This window comes from Garra rufa, chromosome 17, assembly GCF_049309525.1.
Source record: "Garra rufa chromosome 17, GarRuf1.0, whole genome shotgun sequence".
In the NCBI taxonomy this organism is placed as follows: domain Eukaryota; kingdom Metazoa; phylum Chordata; class Actinopteri; order Cypriniformes; family Cyprinidae; genus Garra; species Garra rufa.
Window position 1 is genome coordinate 30,749,356 of NC_133377.1, and position 20,410 is coordinate 30,769,765.

The 20,410-nt window shown below is 36.2% G+C and overlaps 1 protein-coding gene across 1 annotated transcript in view; it reads right to left on the reverse strand.

Moving 5' to 3' along the window:
- The window catches only part of LOC141289354 (epiplakin-like), a 165,527-nt gene that overhangs the window by 48,428 nt on the left and 96,689 nt on the right, over nucleotides 1-20,410 (reverse strand). Inside the window, exons 11-35 of the mRNA XM_073821468.1 lie at nucleotides 19,247-19,413; nucleotides 17,201-17,316; nucleotides 14,907-15,013; nucleotides 14,690-14,809; nucleotides 14,375-14,470; nucleotides 14,125-14,252; nucleotides 13,155-13,248; nucleotides 12,895-13,049; nucleotides 11,419-11,770; nucleotides 9,929-10,006; nucleotides 9,606-9,767; nucleotides 9,382-9,486; nucleotides 8,673-8,768; nucleotides 8,408-8,533; nucleotides 7,425-7,577; nucleotides 7,065-7,219; nucleotides 6,703-6,829; nucleotides 5,952-6,135; nucleotides 3,829-3,986; nucleotides 3,103-3,281; nucleotides 2,828-2,966; nucleotides 2,387-2,743; nucleotides 2,079-2,162; nucleotides 1,897-2,001; nucleotides 1,647-1,736 (exon numbers count right to left, since the gene is read on the reverse strand). Coding sequence (XP_073677569.1) covers nucleotides 1,647-1,736; nucleotides 1,897-2,001; nucleotides 2,079-2,162; nucleotides 2,387-2,743; nucleotides 2,828-2,966; nucleotides 3,103-3,281; nucleotides 3,829-3,986; nucleotides 5,952-6,135; nucleotides 6,703-6,829; nucleotides 7,065-7,219; nucleotides 7,425-7,577; nucleotides 8,408-8,533; nucleotides 8,673-8,768; nucleotides 9,382-9,486; nucleotides 9,606-9,767; nucleotides 9,929-10,006; nucleotides 11,419-11,770; nucleotides 12,895-13,049; nucleotides 13,155-13,248; nucleotides 14,125-14,252; nucleotides 14,375-14,470; nucleotides 14,690-14,809; nucleotides 14,907-15,013; nucleotides 17,201-17,316; nucleotides 19,247-19,413 — 3,633 coding nt within the window. The remainder of the gene's footprint in view (nucleotides 1-1,646; nucleotides 1,737-1,896; nucleotides 2,002-2,078; nucleotides 2,163-2,386; nucleotides 2,744-2,827; nucleotides 2,967-3,102; nucleotides 3,282-3,828; nucleotides 3,987-5,951; nucleotides 6,136-6,702; nucleotides 6,830-7,064; nucleotides 7,220-7,424; nucleotides 7,578-8,407; nucleotides 8,534-8,672; nucleotides 8,769-9,381; nucleotides 9,487-9,605; nucleotides 9,768-9,928; nucleotides 10,007-11,418; nucleotides 11,771-12,894; nucleotides 13,050-13,154; nucleotides 13,249-14,124; nucleotides 14,253-14,374; nucleotides 14,471-14,689; nucleotides 14,810-14,906; nucleotides 15,014-17,200; nucleotides 17,317-19,246; nucleotides 19,414-20,410) is intronic.

Genomic DNA, 20,410 nt, shown 5'->3' on the forward strand with positions numbered 1-20,410 from the left:
TCATGAAGCTCTCGCTGGATATTGTGCTTCTGCTTCTCAGCATCGACAGCGACATCCTGACGTTTGCTGACTTCATCTTTCATCTTTGTCTTCAACTCATTTGCTTCTTGTTCTGCTTTAGCAATAGCCTTTGCGTGAGATTCAGCTAACTGCTTTTGCTTGTCTAGTTCGGCCTGCATCTCTGCCAGCTTTTTCCTCTCTTCCTCCTTTAGTTTTTCCGCGGCTTTCTATATTAGTGGAGGTAAATAGTTGGGGAAATGGAGACAAAGGTAAGCATTTAAGAGTTAGATATTACGGACATGTAAGTACATGGAAATAGACATAGTTACAGGTAGTTAGGCTAAATAGTTACAGTACATAAAAAAAACTAGTTACAGAAGATTTATGAAAGATAATATAAAGTCACAATGTATGGTACACAAAATGAGACACAATCACTTCACAAAACACTACAGCTACTAAATGGCGTCATGCTAATGAGGTGTTATTACTGGATATGGCTTTTTAACTACATAAACTTGATGTTGTTCACATATTTAAAATCCTATCTTGTAAATTTAAACACTGAAATTGTTGAAGAGTTTTTGAATCAAAGATGCCAAACATGTAAATGTAGCCTTCTAAAAGGTTAGGGTCACTGAAGAAAAATGTATTTGAAAAATTTATATTTAAGATATTATCATGCATACAACAAAACAGCTTAGTGATGCAGCAAAGAAAGAATGATATCATAAGGGGCAAAAAAAGAGAAGAAAATAGGTCTGATGAATGCCCAACAGTGTGGATTTTGACAAATCCAATAATATATATATATATATATTAATGCATATATTATTTCATATTTTATTTAATGTATTTCTTTATAATGCAAATGTAATTTTTTTAATGTATCAGGGGGACTGGAAAAGGATGAACATGCATTTTGTGGACAATTTACCTTTTTAGTGCCCAAACATGACAAACATTCATCATGATAAAGCACTGGCAAGCAGTTTCGAGAAGCAAACAAGAAATAAAGGTTAGAAAGGAAAATGGAAACCAAAATAGTGCAGAAAACAACTACAGAGAAAGGGGTGACAGTCAGGCTGAAGCATACTCAGAGGGAAAATCAACAATCAGAGCACAAAGGAATGATGGGTAGGAATGCTGCTTTCTATTTACAAAAGCAAGAGACAGAATCCAACCAGGAAATTAAACTAGAGAACAAATGTGGCATCCCTGGTACATGTTGTACATGCATTAACTTTTATTTTCTGGATGATTTAAGTTTGCTTCAGGCTGAAGGATACCTATACTAAGCTCACTATAATGGAAAATATATTACAACACCTCCATTGTCGTAAACGGATAATGAGAGACATACATTGTGAAAGAAATGGGATGTGCTGCACCACTAGCGTTAACATTACTGAAGACCTAGGTGAGCACCTCGATCTGTTACTTTTTTTATTTTCAGAACTTTTACCTCTAGCACATGGCCAAAAATAGCAAATTTCAGTAGTGTGTCTTCTTTAATAACTGTGTCTCATATGGTTTGTATTCCATATGTCCATACATCCATAAACTAAACATGGTTAAGTTAGTAAGTTAAAGTTAGAGTGCTAGAGTTCAAATAGACTTTTTGTTTTGACACTTACCTCCTCAACCTCTAGACGGCGCTGTGTCTCGATAATGAATTTAATATACTGACTCGAAAGAGTCATCAGCTCACTGTAGCGTGTTCTCAGAGTCACATACTGAAAAATGTTTTTAAAATTACTTGACATGTTTAATATGAAATACAATCAAGAAATAAAAATCCAAATATAACACTCTCAGTTACGTATACAGTATGTAAATTAACGCATTTAGCAGAATGAGAGTCCAAAATGGACGGACGTCAGATATCAAAAGTACCTCTTGGATAATGTCATCAGATACAGACTCCATTTTGGTCTTCTTCAAAGGGGAAGCAATTGGCTCCACCAGAGCTTTATACGTCACCAGTTGGAGCTCATAATCCTGGATGATAACATTTAGTCAGACTGCTACTCATAAATCACAAATTACAAAACGCATGCAGCGATATTCACACACACCTTTATGGCATCAATGTATGCTTTAGCATGTTTCTGGCACTCATCCACCTTGTCCTTGTTCTTCTCGATCTCTCCAAGTAATTTCTGTACAGTGGATGGACATGATGTAAATAAAAAGATCAACTACAGCTCTGCACACCATATATAAAGGCAATAAAAGGCTAGAACTACTTTCAAATGTGTGTAATGAATCTAAAATATATGAAAGTCTAATGTTTATCAGTACATTACAGAAAATAATGAACTTTATCACAATATGCTTTGAAGCAAATTTTTTGAAAAGGACCTGTAGATGGCTAGATAGATACCTTCTCCTGGTTCAGCTGCTCTTGAAGGGCTTTGCTGTCACCAATAGGCACAGCATGAAGCTTGTCCTGCCTTTGCTTGGCATCTGCTATCCAGCGGATGAGCCAGTCATAGCTCTGTCTGTAGGCCTGCATCTGCCTGCTTAGAAGGTCAAGTTCTCGCTGCCTTAGCTCAATCTGAGCGAACACAGCCTGCCAGCGGTCCTTCAGGTTGCCCACCAGCTGCCTGTAGTGCTCCAACTCTATGTCCCGTTCACTGTGGAGCTGAGACATCTGGTCATTCACCGCTGAAGCCCTCTGGAGCTCCTCTTCCAGACGGTCAAACGTGGGTTGCTTGCCCTCTGCTTCGGAGCGCAGTTTCTAGGGTCAAGAAAGAAGAACATGTTTGTGAGGTAATGTATCTATGTTATGTATGTTTAGGTTTTTCTTCGAGAGAAAATGCACCTGGAGTTGTGTTTGGTTGGCCTCAACGTCTTTCTCATTAACAGGAACTTTGTTTACATCACGCAGTTGGTTCTCGTACTTGTTGAGAATGTCTTCAGCTCCTTGTGTGCTGCGGATTACCATGTCAATGGTCTTCAGCCTTTATAGACAAATGAAATAGGATCAGTTTAATTTTATATGGAATAGACTAAAAGATGACTAACCAACCCACAACATTTGATTTTTACTGTGTATGGGCTATATAAAAAATTAACAAGATAAGACTTGAGTCTTACTTGTCAAGATACACAGCGGAAAGACTGTAGACATGCTCCATCTTTTTCTGGGTGATGTCTATTTCTGAACGCAGGACAGGGGCAGAACTGGACTGCTGAGATGTGGCCAGCACCGCTTCACTCTTCTCCACCATCTTATCCAGGTCTTTCTTTATACCATCCAACTCAGTCTGGACTTTCTGTAGGATGAAGCGAGAATACACAAGTATTAAGGCATGAATTAATATATATGTGGTCCTGGACCACAAAACCAGTCATATGGGTTTATAAGGGTTCATATAAATAAGCTTTCCATTGATGTATGGTTTGTTAGGATAGGACAATATTTGGCCGAGATACAACTATTTGAAAATCTGGAATCTGAGGGTGCAAAAAATCTAAATATTGAGAAAATTGCCTTTAAAGTTGTCTAAATGAAGTCCTTAGCAATGCATATTACTAATCAAAAACTTTTTGATAAATTTACGGAAGGAAATTTACAAAATATCTTCATGAACATGATCCTAATGATTTTTGGCATTGAATAAAAATATACTTTTGACCCAAACAATGTATTGTTGGCTATTTCTACAAATATACCCGTGCAACTTATGACTGGTTTTGTGGCCCAGGGTAACATTTTAATGATCAAAGTCGACATACACTGGCTCTTCATTTTAAAAGAGCTAATTCAATGGCATCATACAGACAGATGTAATGTATATTTAATGCAGTGTTTCTGCAGACCTTCTGATCGGTGGTTCTCTGTGCACAGGCTTTGAGAGGCTCCTTGTCTATCATCTGTCTGAGGCGGTTCACTGTGCGGCTCTCACAGCCCTCTAGTCTCAGTCTCAAGTCCTTGATCTGGGTGATGTAACTCTTGCACACTGACTCATCCTGCTCCCCTGCATAATTCAAATACTTTGTTAAAAAAAGCTCAAACACTGATGCTAAAACATGTACATTTGGAAAGAAAAGTACAATTCATAATCAAAACCACACACAGATTTCTAGGTAAGTCTCTTCAGTCATAATCAGTGTTGGGGGGAGGGGGGAAACGCATTACAAGTAACGCAATAATCAGATTACTTTTTTCCAAGGAACTAGTAAAGTAACACATTACTTTTTAATTCGCAGGGAAACAGCTGAGTTACTTTTTCTTCCATTTATTGATTATAAGCTCTCCTGTCCCCATGCTGAGAGAAATCAGGAGTAAGATGTTACTTTAGTTCTAGAATAAATGTGAACATGCATTAAATCATCGCACTTACAAAAAAACGGATTCACGTGTTTGTTCAAAATGAATAAAAACAGTGAAATGCAACTCAAAATATGACGCAAACATGCAATAATTAAATGTATTTATATATTTTTTAACCAGTGTCTTAGCTGCTGACCTTTGATGATCCAATTCAACCATACTAATAAGCTACAATTACTCAAGATAAACTAACATTTGTTCTTCTTTTTATCGCTGAAGCGTGCTGAACTTTCTTCTTCTGCATTTTACTGTACAGACATGAATTTACTTTTCCTTCAGCCTAAGGCTTTTGGTGTGAGAGGGCTTTTACATTTAACAAAAATATAACTTTTAATAATAAAAACAAACAAGCAAGCCCTGCCCAGATTTGCAACGCATTACCCTTCCATAAAAAGTAACTAAGTACTGTAATCAGTTACTTTTTAGGGAGTTACGCAATATTGTAATGCATTACTTTTAAAAGTAACTTTTCCCAACACTGGTGATAATATTAGATCTTTGCTGTATCTATACTATAGGCACACTGCACTTTAAATGTTTGGGGTCAGTCAGAATTGTTATTATTCATTTATTTAATTAAAAATACAGTAAAAACAGAAATGCTGTGAAATATTGTTACAATTCAAAGTTACTGTGTTTGATTCTAATATGTTTTAAAATCTTATTTATTCATGTGTTCAGTTTTCAGTGTCACATGATCCTTAAGAAATCAATCTAATATGCGTCTTTTGTACCAAATAAATAATTTATTTTTATTATCAATAGTGAAAACAAATGTGCTGCTTAATAACAGACTGTTATTTTTGTGAATGCTGTTTTTGTGAATCCATTTTTTCAGGATTCTTTTGAATAGAAAGTTTTTATAATGTTATACATGTATTTACTGTCAATTTTGATCAATTTAATACATCCTTTCTGAACAAAAACATAAATATGTTTCAAAAATATTACTGACCCGAAACCTTTAAACAGTAATGTATATTTTCACATGAAATCAAGCTGACATAGTTAGAAGCGCTTGCATTCATATGCTTGTGTAGAGAATGTCTCAAGGCTTAAAGTAAATCAGTTCATTTGCACACTTTTAAGTATGTACACTGCATTTCAAAATGTCAAATAGTGAGGAAAATCTGAAAACAAATAATTAAAGACATGCTTAGAAACAATCATTATCAACACATTCGAGTCAGTGGGAAGGAAAGCAAAATGCACAAACAATAACATGGACAAATCATTTGCAATGTATTAATAAAATAATTCCACACTGTTATCTTTACCCAGTGCGCTTCCTTTTTGGGTGAAAACGGGTTCTGAAAAATAAGTTGTGTTGTCACAATGGGAGGTGGATGAAAAGCTCTATTCAGAATTTCCAAACCGTGCTATCACAAAAACACTTAATCCTGAAGAAATTTCGTAATGCTTTTTGTGTTGCATCAAGCATGCAGAAAAATCTGCAGCTGTGCTCAGGGCTACGCCTTAAACCAGGGTTGTTCCAAGAGCCAAGACACAGACTTTGTCTGTGTGCAATCTCATTCACTTGATGAACAGTGAAAGTGATGGATGGTTTCTTTACATCTGAACAAACCCGCCGGCCTAACTCAACACCTACCTTGTTCAACAGAGCGTAGCAAGTTATCATAGTGTTGAGCTGCTTTGCTGTAACTGTTTTCGGCTTGCATGCGATCGTCAGCACCGAAGAGCTCAGAATCCTGACTGTCACGCATGAAGGCCTGATAGTGCTCCTCCAGTTTCTTTAGGGTCAGCCGATATTCCTCGACTCTCAGAGTCTTAAACTGCATAAAATGAGAGAACAGAATATGTCAACTAATTAATATTCATGAGTATGTTTATATGTAACATTTGTGACCCTGGACCACAAAACAGTCTTAAGTAGCATAAGTCTATTTGTGCCAATTGGCAAAAATACATTGTATGGGTCAAAATGATTTTCTTTTATGCCAAAAATCATTTGGATATTAAGTAAAGATCATGTTCCATGAAGATATTTTGTACATTTCCTACCGTAAATACATCAAAACTTAATTTTTGATTAGTAATATGCATTGCTAAGGTATTCATTTGGATAAGTTAAAGGTGATTTTCTCAATATTTTGATTTTTTCCTGCACCCTCAGATATTGTCCCTAACAAACAAACTATACATCAATGGAAAGCTTATTTATTCAGCTTTCAGATGATTATGACTGGTTTTGTGGTCCAGGGTCATATTTCAGATCATTCAGTTGCATGGAATATTGTATAGGCTATCATTTTTTTAATATTGGTGCATGTTAGTTCTAGTATTTTGTACTAAAACTTATAGTCTGTGAGTACCAAAAAAGGGGGATGAGTGCTAGTTACCATGATTAAATTCCAGGAGTTGATAAGCAGGATATCTCGCATGAGGTACTGCCAGGACAGCAGGCTCTTCATATCTACATGCAGCTTTTGCCAAAGGACCATCAGCCTCTGCTGACTCGCATCTAACCTGAAGTTCAAAACAGAATTAAAGATAAAGAGGCAAAGCCAAACACTGTTCAGGAGGATTTGGTTAATCCTCCAGAATTTGCTGACATGACTCACAACAAAACCACACATCTCGACTCAAAAGTCAAAGACAGAGATAAAAGGAGTATGTGGAATTTCAATGTTCTGCCAATTCAAGCAAGGGAGGTCAAATGAGACTAGACTTGTTTCACTTGTATCAGGCTGTACTGTGTTACCCAGAGCTGATGTCCATGGCCTCTTTGTTCGGGGGAGGGACGATAAAACAGATGGATGGTACTATGGCCTCGTTTCCACTGGAGTTTCTCACTTTCCACTTGTACGGATTCGAGTTGTTCAACAGGGCACACTCGTCTCCTTTGTGTACCGTGATCTGGGTCAAAAGAAAGAAGAATGTTGATTCTGTAGTGATTAATATGAATTTACAAGACAAGTTTTTGGGTGAGGCTGATTGCATAGCCTTTTGAATGTTTTGATGGTTGAAACATTGTTTGCGTGTCCTCAATTGCACCCCGCAAGATTAATTGAACTTCTTTTATTACCAATGTACAAAAGAAAACAAGCGACAGTGTGTTTACCTCCATTTGTTTGAAGTCACAGGCAGCCTGAATAGGTAATTTGCCTTTGACAGGGTAAGCCGTGTTCCTCGGCTTCAGCTGGATAATGGTCTTGGCTCTCCGGTTGAGACCCTCCAGGTGTGTTTTGAATTCGTTTAGCTGCTCTTTTTCTTCCTGAAGGCCAGAGAGAGAACTTTGTGTATATATTGCATACATTTAATTTAATTTAGAAATAGTTCACCTAAAATTTTTTATTCTGTCATTGATTAATAAATTACTACCCTCATGTCGTTCCAAATCCTTAAGACCTCCATTTATCTTTGGAACATAAATTAGGATGCTTTTGATGAAATCTGAGAGCATTATGACCCACCATATACAGCAAGGCTCCTACCATGTTTAAGGCCCAGAAAGGTACCAAGAACAAAACAGTCCATGTGACATCAGTGGTTCAACAGTAATTTTATGAAGCAATGAGAATACTTTTTGTGTGCACACAAACAAAAATAACAACTTTAATCAACAATTCTTCTCCCCCCAAGTTACCATCTTCCACCATTATCGAGAGTACTTGTACTCGAGTAATTGTTGAGTAAAGTAGTTATTTTGTTTTCAAAATGTAATCTCATAGCTTCACAAAATTGAAAAAAACTGATGTCACATGGACTGTTTTAATGATGTTCTTACTACCTCTCTGGGCCTTGAATGTGGTAGGAACCTTGCTGTCTATGGAGAGTCAGAAAGCTCTCGGATTTCATCAAGAATATCTAAATTTTGAAGATGAATGAAGGTCTTACGAATTTAAAATTTAATTAATAGCAATTAATGACCATTTTTTGGCGAACTATTCCTTTAAGAAAGCATTGCATTAAAAGTTTCAAAGGATCTCAAGGAATTTCTAATCCAATGATGACATAATTGAATGGTCAAATAAATAATCACCCAGCCCTAAACACATTTTGGTGTTCACTGAGTTGTAAAATCCATGTAATATTAAAACCCACCATTGCATCCTGTAGCAGATCCTCTAGGCGTGTGACCGTAATTGAGCGTTCACACACATATTTCTTCTTCATCATGTCTTCCATCTTCTTCATCTTCTCCTCAGCCTCTTTAACATCTGAGAAGAACTGTAGAACAGAAAATTTGGTTAGGAGATCAAAATACTTCAATTTTGATTTAGCTGAAGATCTATTTGTCTGTCTCCATGGGTTTCAAACTGTCTCTACCAGAATCTACACAAGCATAAAGTTGTATTAATGTATGTACCTGGAAGTAAGCTGTGTTTTCCTTCAGATGAGCCTCAGTGCAGCAGCAAAGCTGAAGGATCCAGCTCCACTGAGTCTGAAGAGCTGCAGTGAAAGCCTACAAAGAAACCGATTACCATTAAAACATTGAATTATCGAAAACACTGAGACTTTACAAGTACAAATAAGTATTGTATTAGACATTTAAACAATATTTTATCACTCACATTATATAGCATCTTTGTCAGCTCTATAATTACATGATTCACATAAATCAAAAACTCATTTACTGTAGTATTTTTCTTTGAAAAAAACAAATGTGACCCTGAACCACAAAACCAGTCTTGGGTAGCACAGGTATATTTGTAGCAATAGCCAAAAATACATTGTATGGGTCAAAAGTATCGATTTTTCTTTTATGCCAAAAATCATTAGGATATTAAGTAAAGCTCATGTTCCATGAAGATATTTTGTAAATCCATACCGTAAATATATCAAAACTTAATTTTTGATTAGTAATATGCATTGCTTTTTTGCACCCTTAGATTCCAGATTTTTAAATAGTTGTATCTCGGCCAAATATTTTCCTAACAAACCACATACATCAATGGAAAGCTCATTTATTGAGCTTTCAGATGCTGTATAAATCTCAGTTTAAAAAAATGACCCTTATGACTGGTATTGTGGTCCAGGGTCACAAATAATAACTGATCAAATGTCAAATTTTGTACCTCCACAGTTTTTCTGGCCGGATGGCCTTCTTTTAGCAATTTGTCTCCAGTCATCTGGACGTTGTTCACTCTCTTCTCTCTCTGTTCAAGATCTCGCATCAAACCCTACAAGATAGCAAAGGAGCATCTGTTATTATCAAATGCTATTAAAATAGCATCATAGCATTAATAAGGAACAATTTTAGTGCAAGTCGAATTATGTTAAGATGTGTTTGTGGTCTTACAGAATAGTTATCTTTTTTGGCGGTCATGTTGGAGTTTCGGTCGCTCCAGTCGTAGTTCACTTCCTCCTCTTCTTTCTCGTTGAGCCACATCAGCTCTTTCGTGGCGGCCACAACAAAAGCGTGGAGCTGATCTAAATTCCGCAGCCGTGACTTGGAAGCATTCTGAGGTGGAACAACAACGATAATTAACCAACTAATAAACTTGCTGATTCTATTTCATAAAGCTTTGTATGTTATAAGTTTGCTATAAAGATATATTAAGAGCTATAATTATGATTTAATAAAGAAATCAGTGAATATTAGTTGTAAATTTAGGAGCGTACCAGCAGTTTAGCATACTGAAGGTCTAGTTTGCCCAAGTACTCACGATAGGCTCCCTTACTGACTGGAGTCAACTGATTCTGAAAGGAAAGAAAATTGTGTTGGTTTTTCATGTTCATAATAAATTCAGTGCAGTCAGTAAACATGCTTAACTCATATTTGGAGTTTAATAAATTATTTGAATTATTAATACTGTTTAAAAGTCAAACGTTTACATACACCTTGCAGAATCTGCAAAATGTTACAAAATGCATGTTATTTTTATTTAGTACTGACCTGAATAAGTTATTTCACATAAAAGAGGTTAACATATAGTCCACAAGAGAAAATAATAGTTGAATTTATAAAAATGACAATGTTCAAAAGTTTACATACACTTGATTCTTAATACTGTGTTGTTACCTGAATGATCCACAGTTGGTCCTTTTTTTAGTGATAGTAGTTGTTCATGAGTCCATTGTTTGTCCTGAACAGTTAAACTGTTCGCTGTTCTTCAGAAAAATCCTTCAGGTACCACAATTTTTTGGGTTTTTCAGCATTTTTGTGTATTTGAACCCTTTCCAACAATGACTATATGATTTTGAGATACATCTTTTCACACTGAGGACAATTGATGGACTCATGTACAACTATTACAGAAGGTTCAAATACTCACTGATGCTTCAGAAGGAAAAACAACGCATTAAGAGCCAGGGTTGTAAACTTTTGAACAGAATGAAGATGTTTACCCTTTAAAATTTACCATGATCTTAAATTCAAAAAGTTTTCACCCCCTGATTCTTAATCCATTGTGTTTCCTTCTGACGCATCAGTGAGAGTTTGAACCTTCTGTAATAGTTGCATCACATCAACAGTTGAGTCCCTCAGTTGTCCTTAGAGTGAAAAGATGGATCTCAAAATCACACAGTCATTGTTGGAAAGGGTTCAAATACACAAAAATGCTGAAAATCCAAACAATTTGTGGGGCCTGAAGGATTTTTCTGAAAACAGCAGACAGTTTAACTGTTCAAGACAAACAAGGGATTCATGAACAGCTATCACTAAACAAAAAAACAGCTGTGGATCATTCAGGTAACAACACAGTGTCAAGAATCAAGCGTATGCAAACACTTGAACCGGGTCATTTTTATAAATTCAACTATTATTTTCTCTTGTAGACTATATGTAAACATCTTTTATGTGAAATATCTTATTCAGGTCGGTACTAAATAAAAAAAATAACATGCATTTTGTATGATCCCTCCTATTTTGGTAAAATAATTAACATTTTGCAGATTGTGCAAGGTGCATGTAAACTTTTGACCTCAAGTGTATACAAAATTTACAAATCATTGTTCAAAAACTTTTAATTATTATAATTATATTATTATATTTAATTAATGTTTGACTAATATTATAAGCTGACTTTAGGGAACACAATATTTGCTAAAAAGTGTCTCATTTTAAGACTAATTGGGTAAAAGTACAACATGAATATTTAGAAAACAATTACCTCATCAGCCCGCGCACGATCAATCTTGTATTTGAATTCCTCGATGGACTGATGAAGGCCACGATGGCTGCCGAGTTGAGACTCCACAGAGGGCAGATCTTCGCCCCACTCTGCCCCATCTATGCGTCTCTGGTTCTCCTCCACCCAGGACAGGAGGTCCTGAATGTACTTAAGAGTGACTTCATCAAGCTCAGGTCTTACGCGCTGGGGAGACTGCTGTAATGTTTGGACGTGGGAGATCTGGGTCATGGGCACCTGGGTCATGGGTATCTGCGACACTGTCACACCTGACTTCAAACGCAGATTAAACTCACTGCGCAGGTTAACCAGACGCTCGTGGAGACGGTACACCCTGAGAGAACAAAGAGAGGACAGTTATTGATGCTAAAATGAAAATGCTGTGATATACAGTATATACACTGTTGCTCAAAAGTTTAGGATCAGTAAGTTTTTAATGTTTTTTAAAAGTCTCTTATGCTCATCAAAGCTGCATTTATTTGATCAAAAATACAGAAATAGTAATATTATGAAATATTATCGCAATTCAAAATAACAGTTTTTATTTGAATATACTTTAAAATAGAATTTATTTCTGTGATGCAAAGCTAAATTTTCATCAGCCATTACTCCGGTCTTCAGTATCACATGATCCTTCAGAAATCATTCTAATATACTGATTTATTACTTTTATTATCAATGTTGGAAACAGTTGTGCTGCTTAATTTTTTTAGAACCTGGATTCAGGATTCTTTGATGAATAGTTAAGTTAAAAAGAACACTATTATTCAAAATAGAAATCTTTTCTAACAATATAAGTCTTTACTTTCACTTTTTTTTATCAATTTAACACATCCTTGCTTAAAAGTATTAATTTCTTTCAGAGAGAAAGAAAAAATGTCATCAAATGATATCAAAGAATCCTGAAAAAAGTATCACAGGTTCCAAAAAAAAATATTAAGCAGCACAACTGTTTCCAACACTGATAATAAATCAGAATATTATAATAATTTCTGAAGGATCATGTGACACTAAAGACTGGAGTAATGATGCTGAAAATTCAGCTTTTCATTACAGGAATAAATTCTAGTAATAAGTATATTAAAATAGAAAAACACTATTTTAAATTGCAATAATTTTTTTTTTATTTTTAATCAAATAATTGCGAATAATTGTCTCCTTTAAAAAGAATTAGGTATATAATTAGGTATATAATTTCTTGTGATTTTATCATTTTTAATTGTTATTTAATAAGTAATAAGCAGCTTTACAGAAAATATTGCCTTAAAAATCTTTTTTTTTTTTTAAACTGGAAAGGTTTAGTATTCTTTTAAAATGTAAACATTTCCCAGGGGACAGTAACATTTAAAGTTATCCTAATTTAAAAAAGTTACAATATAAATGATTTAATAAATGAATAAAATATACAATATAGTTGTTTACTGACAGTATGGTATGACAGTAAAATATTATACTGACCGCCTGTACATCTGTTCTGCCTGTAGATGGCGCCCATCTTTAAGTAACTGCACGTCGTTGAAAAGGTAACGGATCATGTTTTCAGCCTTGTTCAGATCTGCCTCTATCTCAGACGCATGCTGGATAGGCTTTCCTGCGCTCAGCATACGTATGTCCTGCAATAAAAGCAAAATATTATTATAGTGCTATTTGCAACAGGTTTTTCTGCTTGAAAGCTACTGGGATTTCAAATAAAGAAATGAAATGGCTTTATATCTCACCGTTTGTAACAGTGTTTCCACCTGGTTGAGTTGTTCCTCGCACAAACCTGACTCCATTTGCACCTTACTGACTATTCTCTGCAAACGCTCCAGCCTGTACATGTAACAGACACACAAATGCTCTTACACTCTACATAATTCACTACAAGCAAAGCAGCCATGTAATATTAAGAATATAATGACTGGACAAAGGCTAAACTAGACAATATTCAGGAATTCAACATTCAATACATTAGAAAAAGTCAGTCAAATCACTCACAACTTTCTCTCACGGAGTAGGTATTCCAGTCCATGGCTATAATTCATAAAAGCCATGACTAATAATCCTAATAATGAAGATAAGTTTTCCCAGAGCAGAGGCACAGAGAATCAGCTATTGATGTTAAGAAGTGCTTCTGTAACTTTTCAGACTCATAAACATTCAACAGAGCAGCAGCGAGTCTGTCTTGTGACAATTTTTTTTAAAGCTACGCCCTGTTTGCTTGTGCAAAATGCTATTTATTAACAAAAGTTATGTATTTTGAAGGAAAAGTAATTGACACTAGTAATTATAAGCTGTAAAGTAAGGTTGAAACTGAAAACTGAAGGGAAAAATAAGTCAAATTAAAAAAAAAATTAAAGTTAAAGTTGAGTACTTTCACATTTGTTTATTCAGTAAAATATTTTTATTCTTTAAGATCTGATAATTGTCAATTAGTATGGAAAGTCACTTCAATCTTTATATTTCTTGAAATGTAACTCAATGAGGTAACTAAATCTATTTAGATTATGTTTAAAACATTGGTCAAATCTGAGCACAGTGGAATCATACATTTCATTAATCTTTAGTTCAATACTTTTTGATCCATGGGGTTGTTATTATTGCAAAATGCTCCTGTAAATAATTCCAATTATTCAAATGAGTTATTATACAAACAAAAGAATTTGTATAGAATTCAACATATAAGAAATGAATCCACAGATTTCTCACCGTTCGAACTCTAAGCGCAACAGTTTCTCTCGTTCCAGAATGGCCACATGCAGGCGGCCCCACTCTTTCTCCACATCGATGGGGTGGTAGTTGGGAGGAACCTTGATCTGACCCGCCTGCACAGCACCCTTGGTGCCAAATAAAACCCCATGCATAATGTCAAATCTTGGTTATGAAAACTCAAAGTGTCATGTAAAAGCCCAACGGGATTGTTTAAAAGCCAATTACTAGTGTGGCAAATTTCATTTACCTCTAAAGACTTGTAAATAAGCTTGGAGCGATTTTTGTCAGTCTCCTTGGCTGGTAGCTCAGTCTCTTTGAACTTCAGAAACTGACGCCAAAGAACCTACAACAAAATAAAGAGGAGAAATAGACTAAAAATATGATCTTTTTTATATAATTTTTTTAATTGTTTGAAATAATCACGTCAAAATAATGACATAATAGCTATAATACTTCTAGCTGGTGAACAATAAAAGTAAATTACTTTACCAAATCATAATTACAGATGTGATTTTGCACATTATCACTTAATGAATCATTAAACATGGATCTTGGGACTAACCTCAATCTCCTCATAGCTCGAGGGGAACTTGCGTTCCTCAAACACGATAATGTGATGTCTGATCCACTGGAGTAACATGGTCACCAGCTCGTAATACTCCTGCCAGCGTAACTCCAACTCCTGTACACATAATAAAAATGTCATTTTAATAAATACTAACCATCACAATGTCCCTTGATACCTGTATAACAGGTATTTATGTTTTCAAAACACCCACATTGGCCTTGACTCCATCACGAACATCAGGAACTCTTGGCATGACATCATACAAAGAGGACACATATGTGATGATGGACTTCTCGTCTGGGTGTGGCACGTCCACATCTGCAGAAAAGGAAAATACACTATTATCAGTATGCACAATGTTTTTGAAAGATGTCTCTTATGCTCTTCAAGGCTGCATTTATTTGCTCAAAAATACAGTAGTGCAATAATACTGTGAAATATTAGTACAACTTGGAATAACTGTTTTCTACTTTAATATATTTTAAGATGTAATTTATTCCTGTGATGGCAAAGCTGAATTTTCAGCATCATTACTCTGGTCACATGACCCTACAGAAATAATTCCAATATGCTGATTTCTTACTACTAAAAGTCAAAAATGTCAAAAGCAGTTGTGCTGCTTAATATTTTTTGTGGAAATATTTTTCAGGATTCTGTCACTTTTGATTAATTGAATGCATCCTTACTGAATAAAAAGCATTAAAGGGATAGTTCACCCAAAAATGAAAATTCAATGTTTATCTGCTTACTCCCAGGGTATCCAAGATGTAGGTGACTTTGTTTCAACTCAAACCGCTGCAGTCTGTCAGTCATATGATGGCAGTCAATGGGACCCATGGATTTGAGAGTCAAAAAACATACACAGACAAAACCAAATTAAACCCTACGGCTTGTGATGATACATTGAGGTCTTAACACATGAAACAATCAGTCTGTGCACCTCAATGTCCAACTGGTTGTTGTAAACGCGCTCAGGACAGTTGGACACTGCAGTGGATCAGAGGTAAAAAATTATATAAATACTGCTCAGTTTCTTGCACAGACCGATTGTTTCGTGTGTTAAGACCTCAATGTATCGTCACAAGCCGCAGGGTTTAATTTTGTTTTGTCTGTGCATGTTATTTTGACTCTCAAAGTCAGTCATATAATGGCAGTCAATGGGACCCATGGATTTGAGATTTAAAAAAACATACACAGACAAAATCAAAATAAACCCTGCGGCTTTTGACAATACACTGAGGTCTTAACACACGAAACAATCAGTATGTGCACCTCAAAGTCCAACTGGTTGTTGTGAACGTGCTCAGGACAGTTGGATATTGCGGTGGATCAGAGGTAAAAATTTATATAAATACTGTTCAGTTTCTTGCACAGACCGATTGTTTTGTGTGTTAAGGCCTCAATGTATGTGCCGCAGGGTTTAATTTGGTTTTGTCTGTGCACGTTTTTTTTGACTCTCAAAGTCAGTCATATAATGGCAGTCAATGGGACCCATGGATTTGAGAGTCAAAAAAAACATACACAGACAAAATCAAAATAAACCCTGCGGCTTTTGACAATACACTGAGGTCTTAACACACGAAACAATTAGTATGTGCACCTCAAAGTCCAACTGGTTGTTGTGAACACGCTCAGGACAGTTGGATACTGTGGTGGATCAGAGGAAAAAAAAAAAATTATATAAATACTATTCAGTTTCTTGCACAGACTGATTGTTTTGTGTTAAGACCTTAATGTATCATCACAAGCCGCAAGGTTTAATTTGGTTTTGTCTGTGCATGTTTTTTTTTTTACTCTCAAAGTCAGTCATAAAATGGCAGACAATGGGACCCATGAATTTGAGATTAAAAAAAAACATACACAGACAAAACCAAATTAAACCCTGCAGCTTGTGACGATACATTGAGGTCTTAACATATGAAACAATCAGTCTGTGCACCTCAATGTCCAACTGGTTGTTGTGAACACGCTCAGGACAGTTGGATATTGCGGTGGATCGATTGTTTCGTGTGTTAAGGCCTCAATGTATGTGCCGCAGGGTTTAATTTGGTTTTGTCTGTGCATGTTTTTTTTTGACTCTCAAAGTCAGTCATATAATGGCAGTCAGTGGGCTCCATGGCTGCAATGGTTTGAGTTAAAAATCTTCGTTTGTGTTCTACTGAAGAAACAAAGTCACCTACGTCTTGGATGCCCTGGGGGTAAGCAGATAAACATTAAATTTTAATTTTTGGGTGATCTCTTTAAATTACTTTTAAAAATATCTTTAAGTAAATATTTTACTATCCCTAAATTTTGAACAGTAGTGTACATTACTCAACATCATAAAAAGTAGAAACACTATTAGAAAAGTGTTAGAAGCTACTCTTACACAGGCATAAAAAACAACTTACAAATCCATTAAATTCACTTGGACCCAATAAGATCTACTATATTTATCAATGAATGTCAAGAGTAAAAAAAAAATCTTTGAAGGAAAATCCAGAGGGATGTGCTCCTTCAGTTTACCTTCAGGATCCAGCAGGCGTGTGACTCCCAAGTCTCTCTCTGCTATGCTGAAGGCCTGCTCCAGATTCTCCAGGTTGGTCTGTTTGTACACCTTAGTCATGTCAATCAAATTCGGCCTACAACAAAAAACAATAGACAAAGAATTAAAGGTGTACATAAATGAAAAACAAAGATTCAACAATGAATATCAGTGCACTGATTACATAACACATCTTGCATATCATAAACCGCCTACTCATAATTGAATTTTAACACAGATACTGCTCATTTACTTAATTATTTTGCATTTTACAGTCCACTTTGTTTAAACAAAGAATGTCCATGCTAGCAAACAAAAGTCCCATAGGTATGAACTGTGAACAAAATTGATACTTCACAAAGATCTCATTAGCATGCATACTTGCAGATCTTATTTAACTGCACACTGCTCGGCCAAACCTGGAGGCTATGTAAACATCTGTGCCAGTATCTGGGCAGGTGAAGGCAAGATTGATACCTCTTCACAGGATTTGAAAAAAGCATGTCTTATGTGACAAAGTACTCACTCAACAGCAGTCATTGCAAGGCGCCAAAAACAATTAAAAGCAGTAAAATACAACGTGCACACACAGGCAGTCTGTTAACTACATTAAAACCCGAAAGTTCAGCAAAAGCAAATAATTTTATAGCTAATAACAATATAAAATTTGGTATCAATTGACTAAATTGTCAATAAAATTGCAAAAGCTATTAAGACAAAGGCAGAATTGCTTTGTCTGCTCTTTTCAATGAAATGAAAAAACAAAGCATTCATACGACTGATTGGCTGTCTGGGTAAGCAGGTAGCATGGCTGGCCCCAAGGAAGCTCGGCATCTGATACGAACACCTTTCTGTAAGAAAATCCATCTCTACTTAGGGTGGAGTCCCTTTGCTCCATGCCATATTCAAGATCTCCGCTTTGGGATCCACCACTAGAACAAGCACCAGGGCTGATGGACCACTGTCCCGAATCGAAAGAAGCCTCTGATGGCACATCCTCACACAGCATGACCACCCGGTCCTCCAGGTCACTAACAGATCCATGGCTGGACGACATGCTGCGATTCTTCCTAGAGCGTAATTTCTTCTTGAGACTGAACATTTTGTTGGATTAAATGAATCAAATTCCCATTCTTTGAAATATGTGCATTCACACAGGATGCAGATGGGTAGTCTTCTCCAATGAAAAACAAGTTCTAGTCAACAATTAGCGGTCTCGGTCTTCAAAGAAACCACCCTCCATTTTGTATCACGCATCAAGCTTTGAGAGCTTCACCTTTAACGCTACTGTCAGAATGGAGCTCACATAGTAATCTGTTCATCAAGTTGCAAGCGAGAGGGAAGACAGACTGCTTCTTCTTTGCTCAAATCTCAAGAGTCATCTGTGCCTGATAGTGTAGGGTGAACCTGAGCTATGCAGCTACACCCAGAATGATAAAAACACACCCTCTGGGGATCCTTTCAGATTTAACACGCCCTCATAACAGGATTCTGGTTTCAAACATTTTTCATAAGTGCCGATTCGAGCATACTTTAACTTATTCTGACGTAAAGTCAAATTGTTGTGGTTGAGAGGTATTTGTATGAAGTCTGTAATGGGTCAGCAGTTCTTTATAGTTTCTCAAGTCCCATGTGTAACAGCAAAGTGTGCTCTTGAAGGGTTCGAACAAGTCAGCCTACCTGTAAGTATGGCATGACAGGTCTTGCTTCCTGTCAAACATCACTTGGTAAAAGCCAGGGTTTAGTACATAAATTATAGACCCGACAAGGGACAGAAGGGGTCTGTGATTGACATGGCAAATACAGCCAGCAAGTCTGGAGATGAGCTTCATAAACAGCCCGGAGATACAAGCGTATATCAACTAGTTCTCATTTCTCAGGTACTAAGATTACATAATATTATTATTTTAACATTTTCAAAATCTGGCTCTTTTACATGAACACCATTGATTAATGTGTCTGAAGAATTTTCAGTTTTTTAATCCGCAGTTCCAACAACTTTTTCACTTTTTACTAGAAGTTTCTACCTGTGTTTATGGATGATGGCATTGAAGAGCTTGCCATCTCTCCAGCTGGTGGTGAAGTTATCACACCGCAGGCCTTGGTAGCCCTCCACCATCCGTTGAGACCACAAGAGCAGCTTCTCTTTGGCGGTCATATCGTCTGACTGACCGTTCACCTGGATATCGGAGATCTGATGGAGCCAAGGAAAAGTGAAATGGTCAGAAAATGTAGAATAAGAGTCTGAATTGCAATTTACCCTAGATTTTTATAGTAAACACAGTTTAACCATGGTGATTGCAGGAGAACTATAGATGGACCATATCAAAATGACAAGGTTTCTTTATCATGGTTAAAGGGGACATTTTACCATGTTTAAGTGCTATAATCAGGTCCTCAGTGCATCTACCAATCCAGAAAATGTGAAAAGAGACAACCCAGTAACTGTTTTGGTAAACATTTTCTCTGCAAGCATGTGAAAAAGGAGCTGGTCAGATTTCACTCCCCTAGTGATGTAGGAAGCAGATCTTATTATAATATTACCACCTTAATCTGCACGTTTCCACCCATGGTGCCGCTATTTTGTTTATGCGATTTCTTTCCTAGCTGTTTACCTTCACAGAAATAACAGACTTTTTACAACTTATGTATGTTTTTAACACAAACTTGTCTGTATTTGACAGTTTAAGCGCAATAAGACATGAAAGAGAACTTAATTTAGCACTCACATGCCTTGTGACACCCGCTTTCTCGGCGCGTGCTTTGAATGTGTGTGCTCAGAAAATGTGTGCCGTATATCAGAAGTTTCTGAGGTATTTGAGGTATGAGCTGTAAAGGCACAGCCCTATTCTGGAAAAGTGGGCGGGGACCAGCAGCTCATTTGCACTTAAAGAGCCATGCACGAAAACAGCATGTTTCTGCCTTCACTCAAAATAGGCATATTCAAAATGATATAAAATATGATCTGTGGGATATTTTGAGCTGAAACTTCAGACACATTCTAGCTACACCTAAGACTTATATTGCATCTTGCAAAAAGGGGCATAAAAGGTGATTTTCAAAACAATATAAATATGGTTTCAATAAGACAAACTATGTTTTAGTATTCTGCTGATAGTGCAAACTGCTTTCAATGTTTTTCTTACAAACATATTCTCAAAGGCAAAAGGCACAAAGTTTGCACTCTCTTC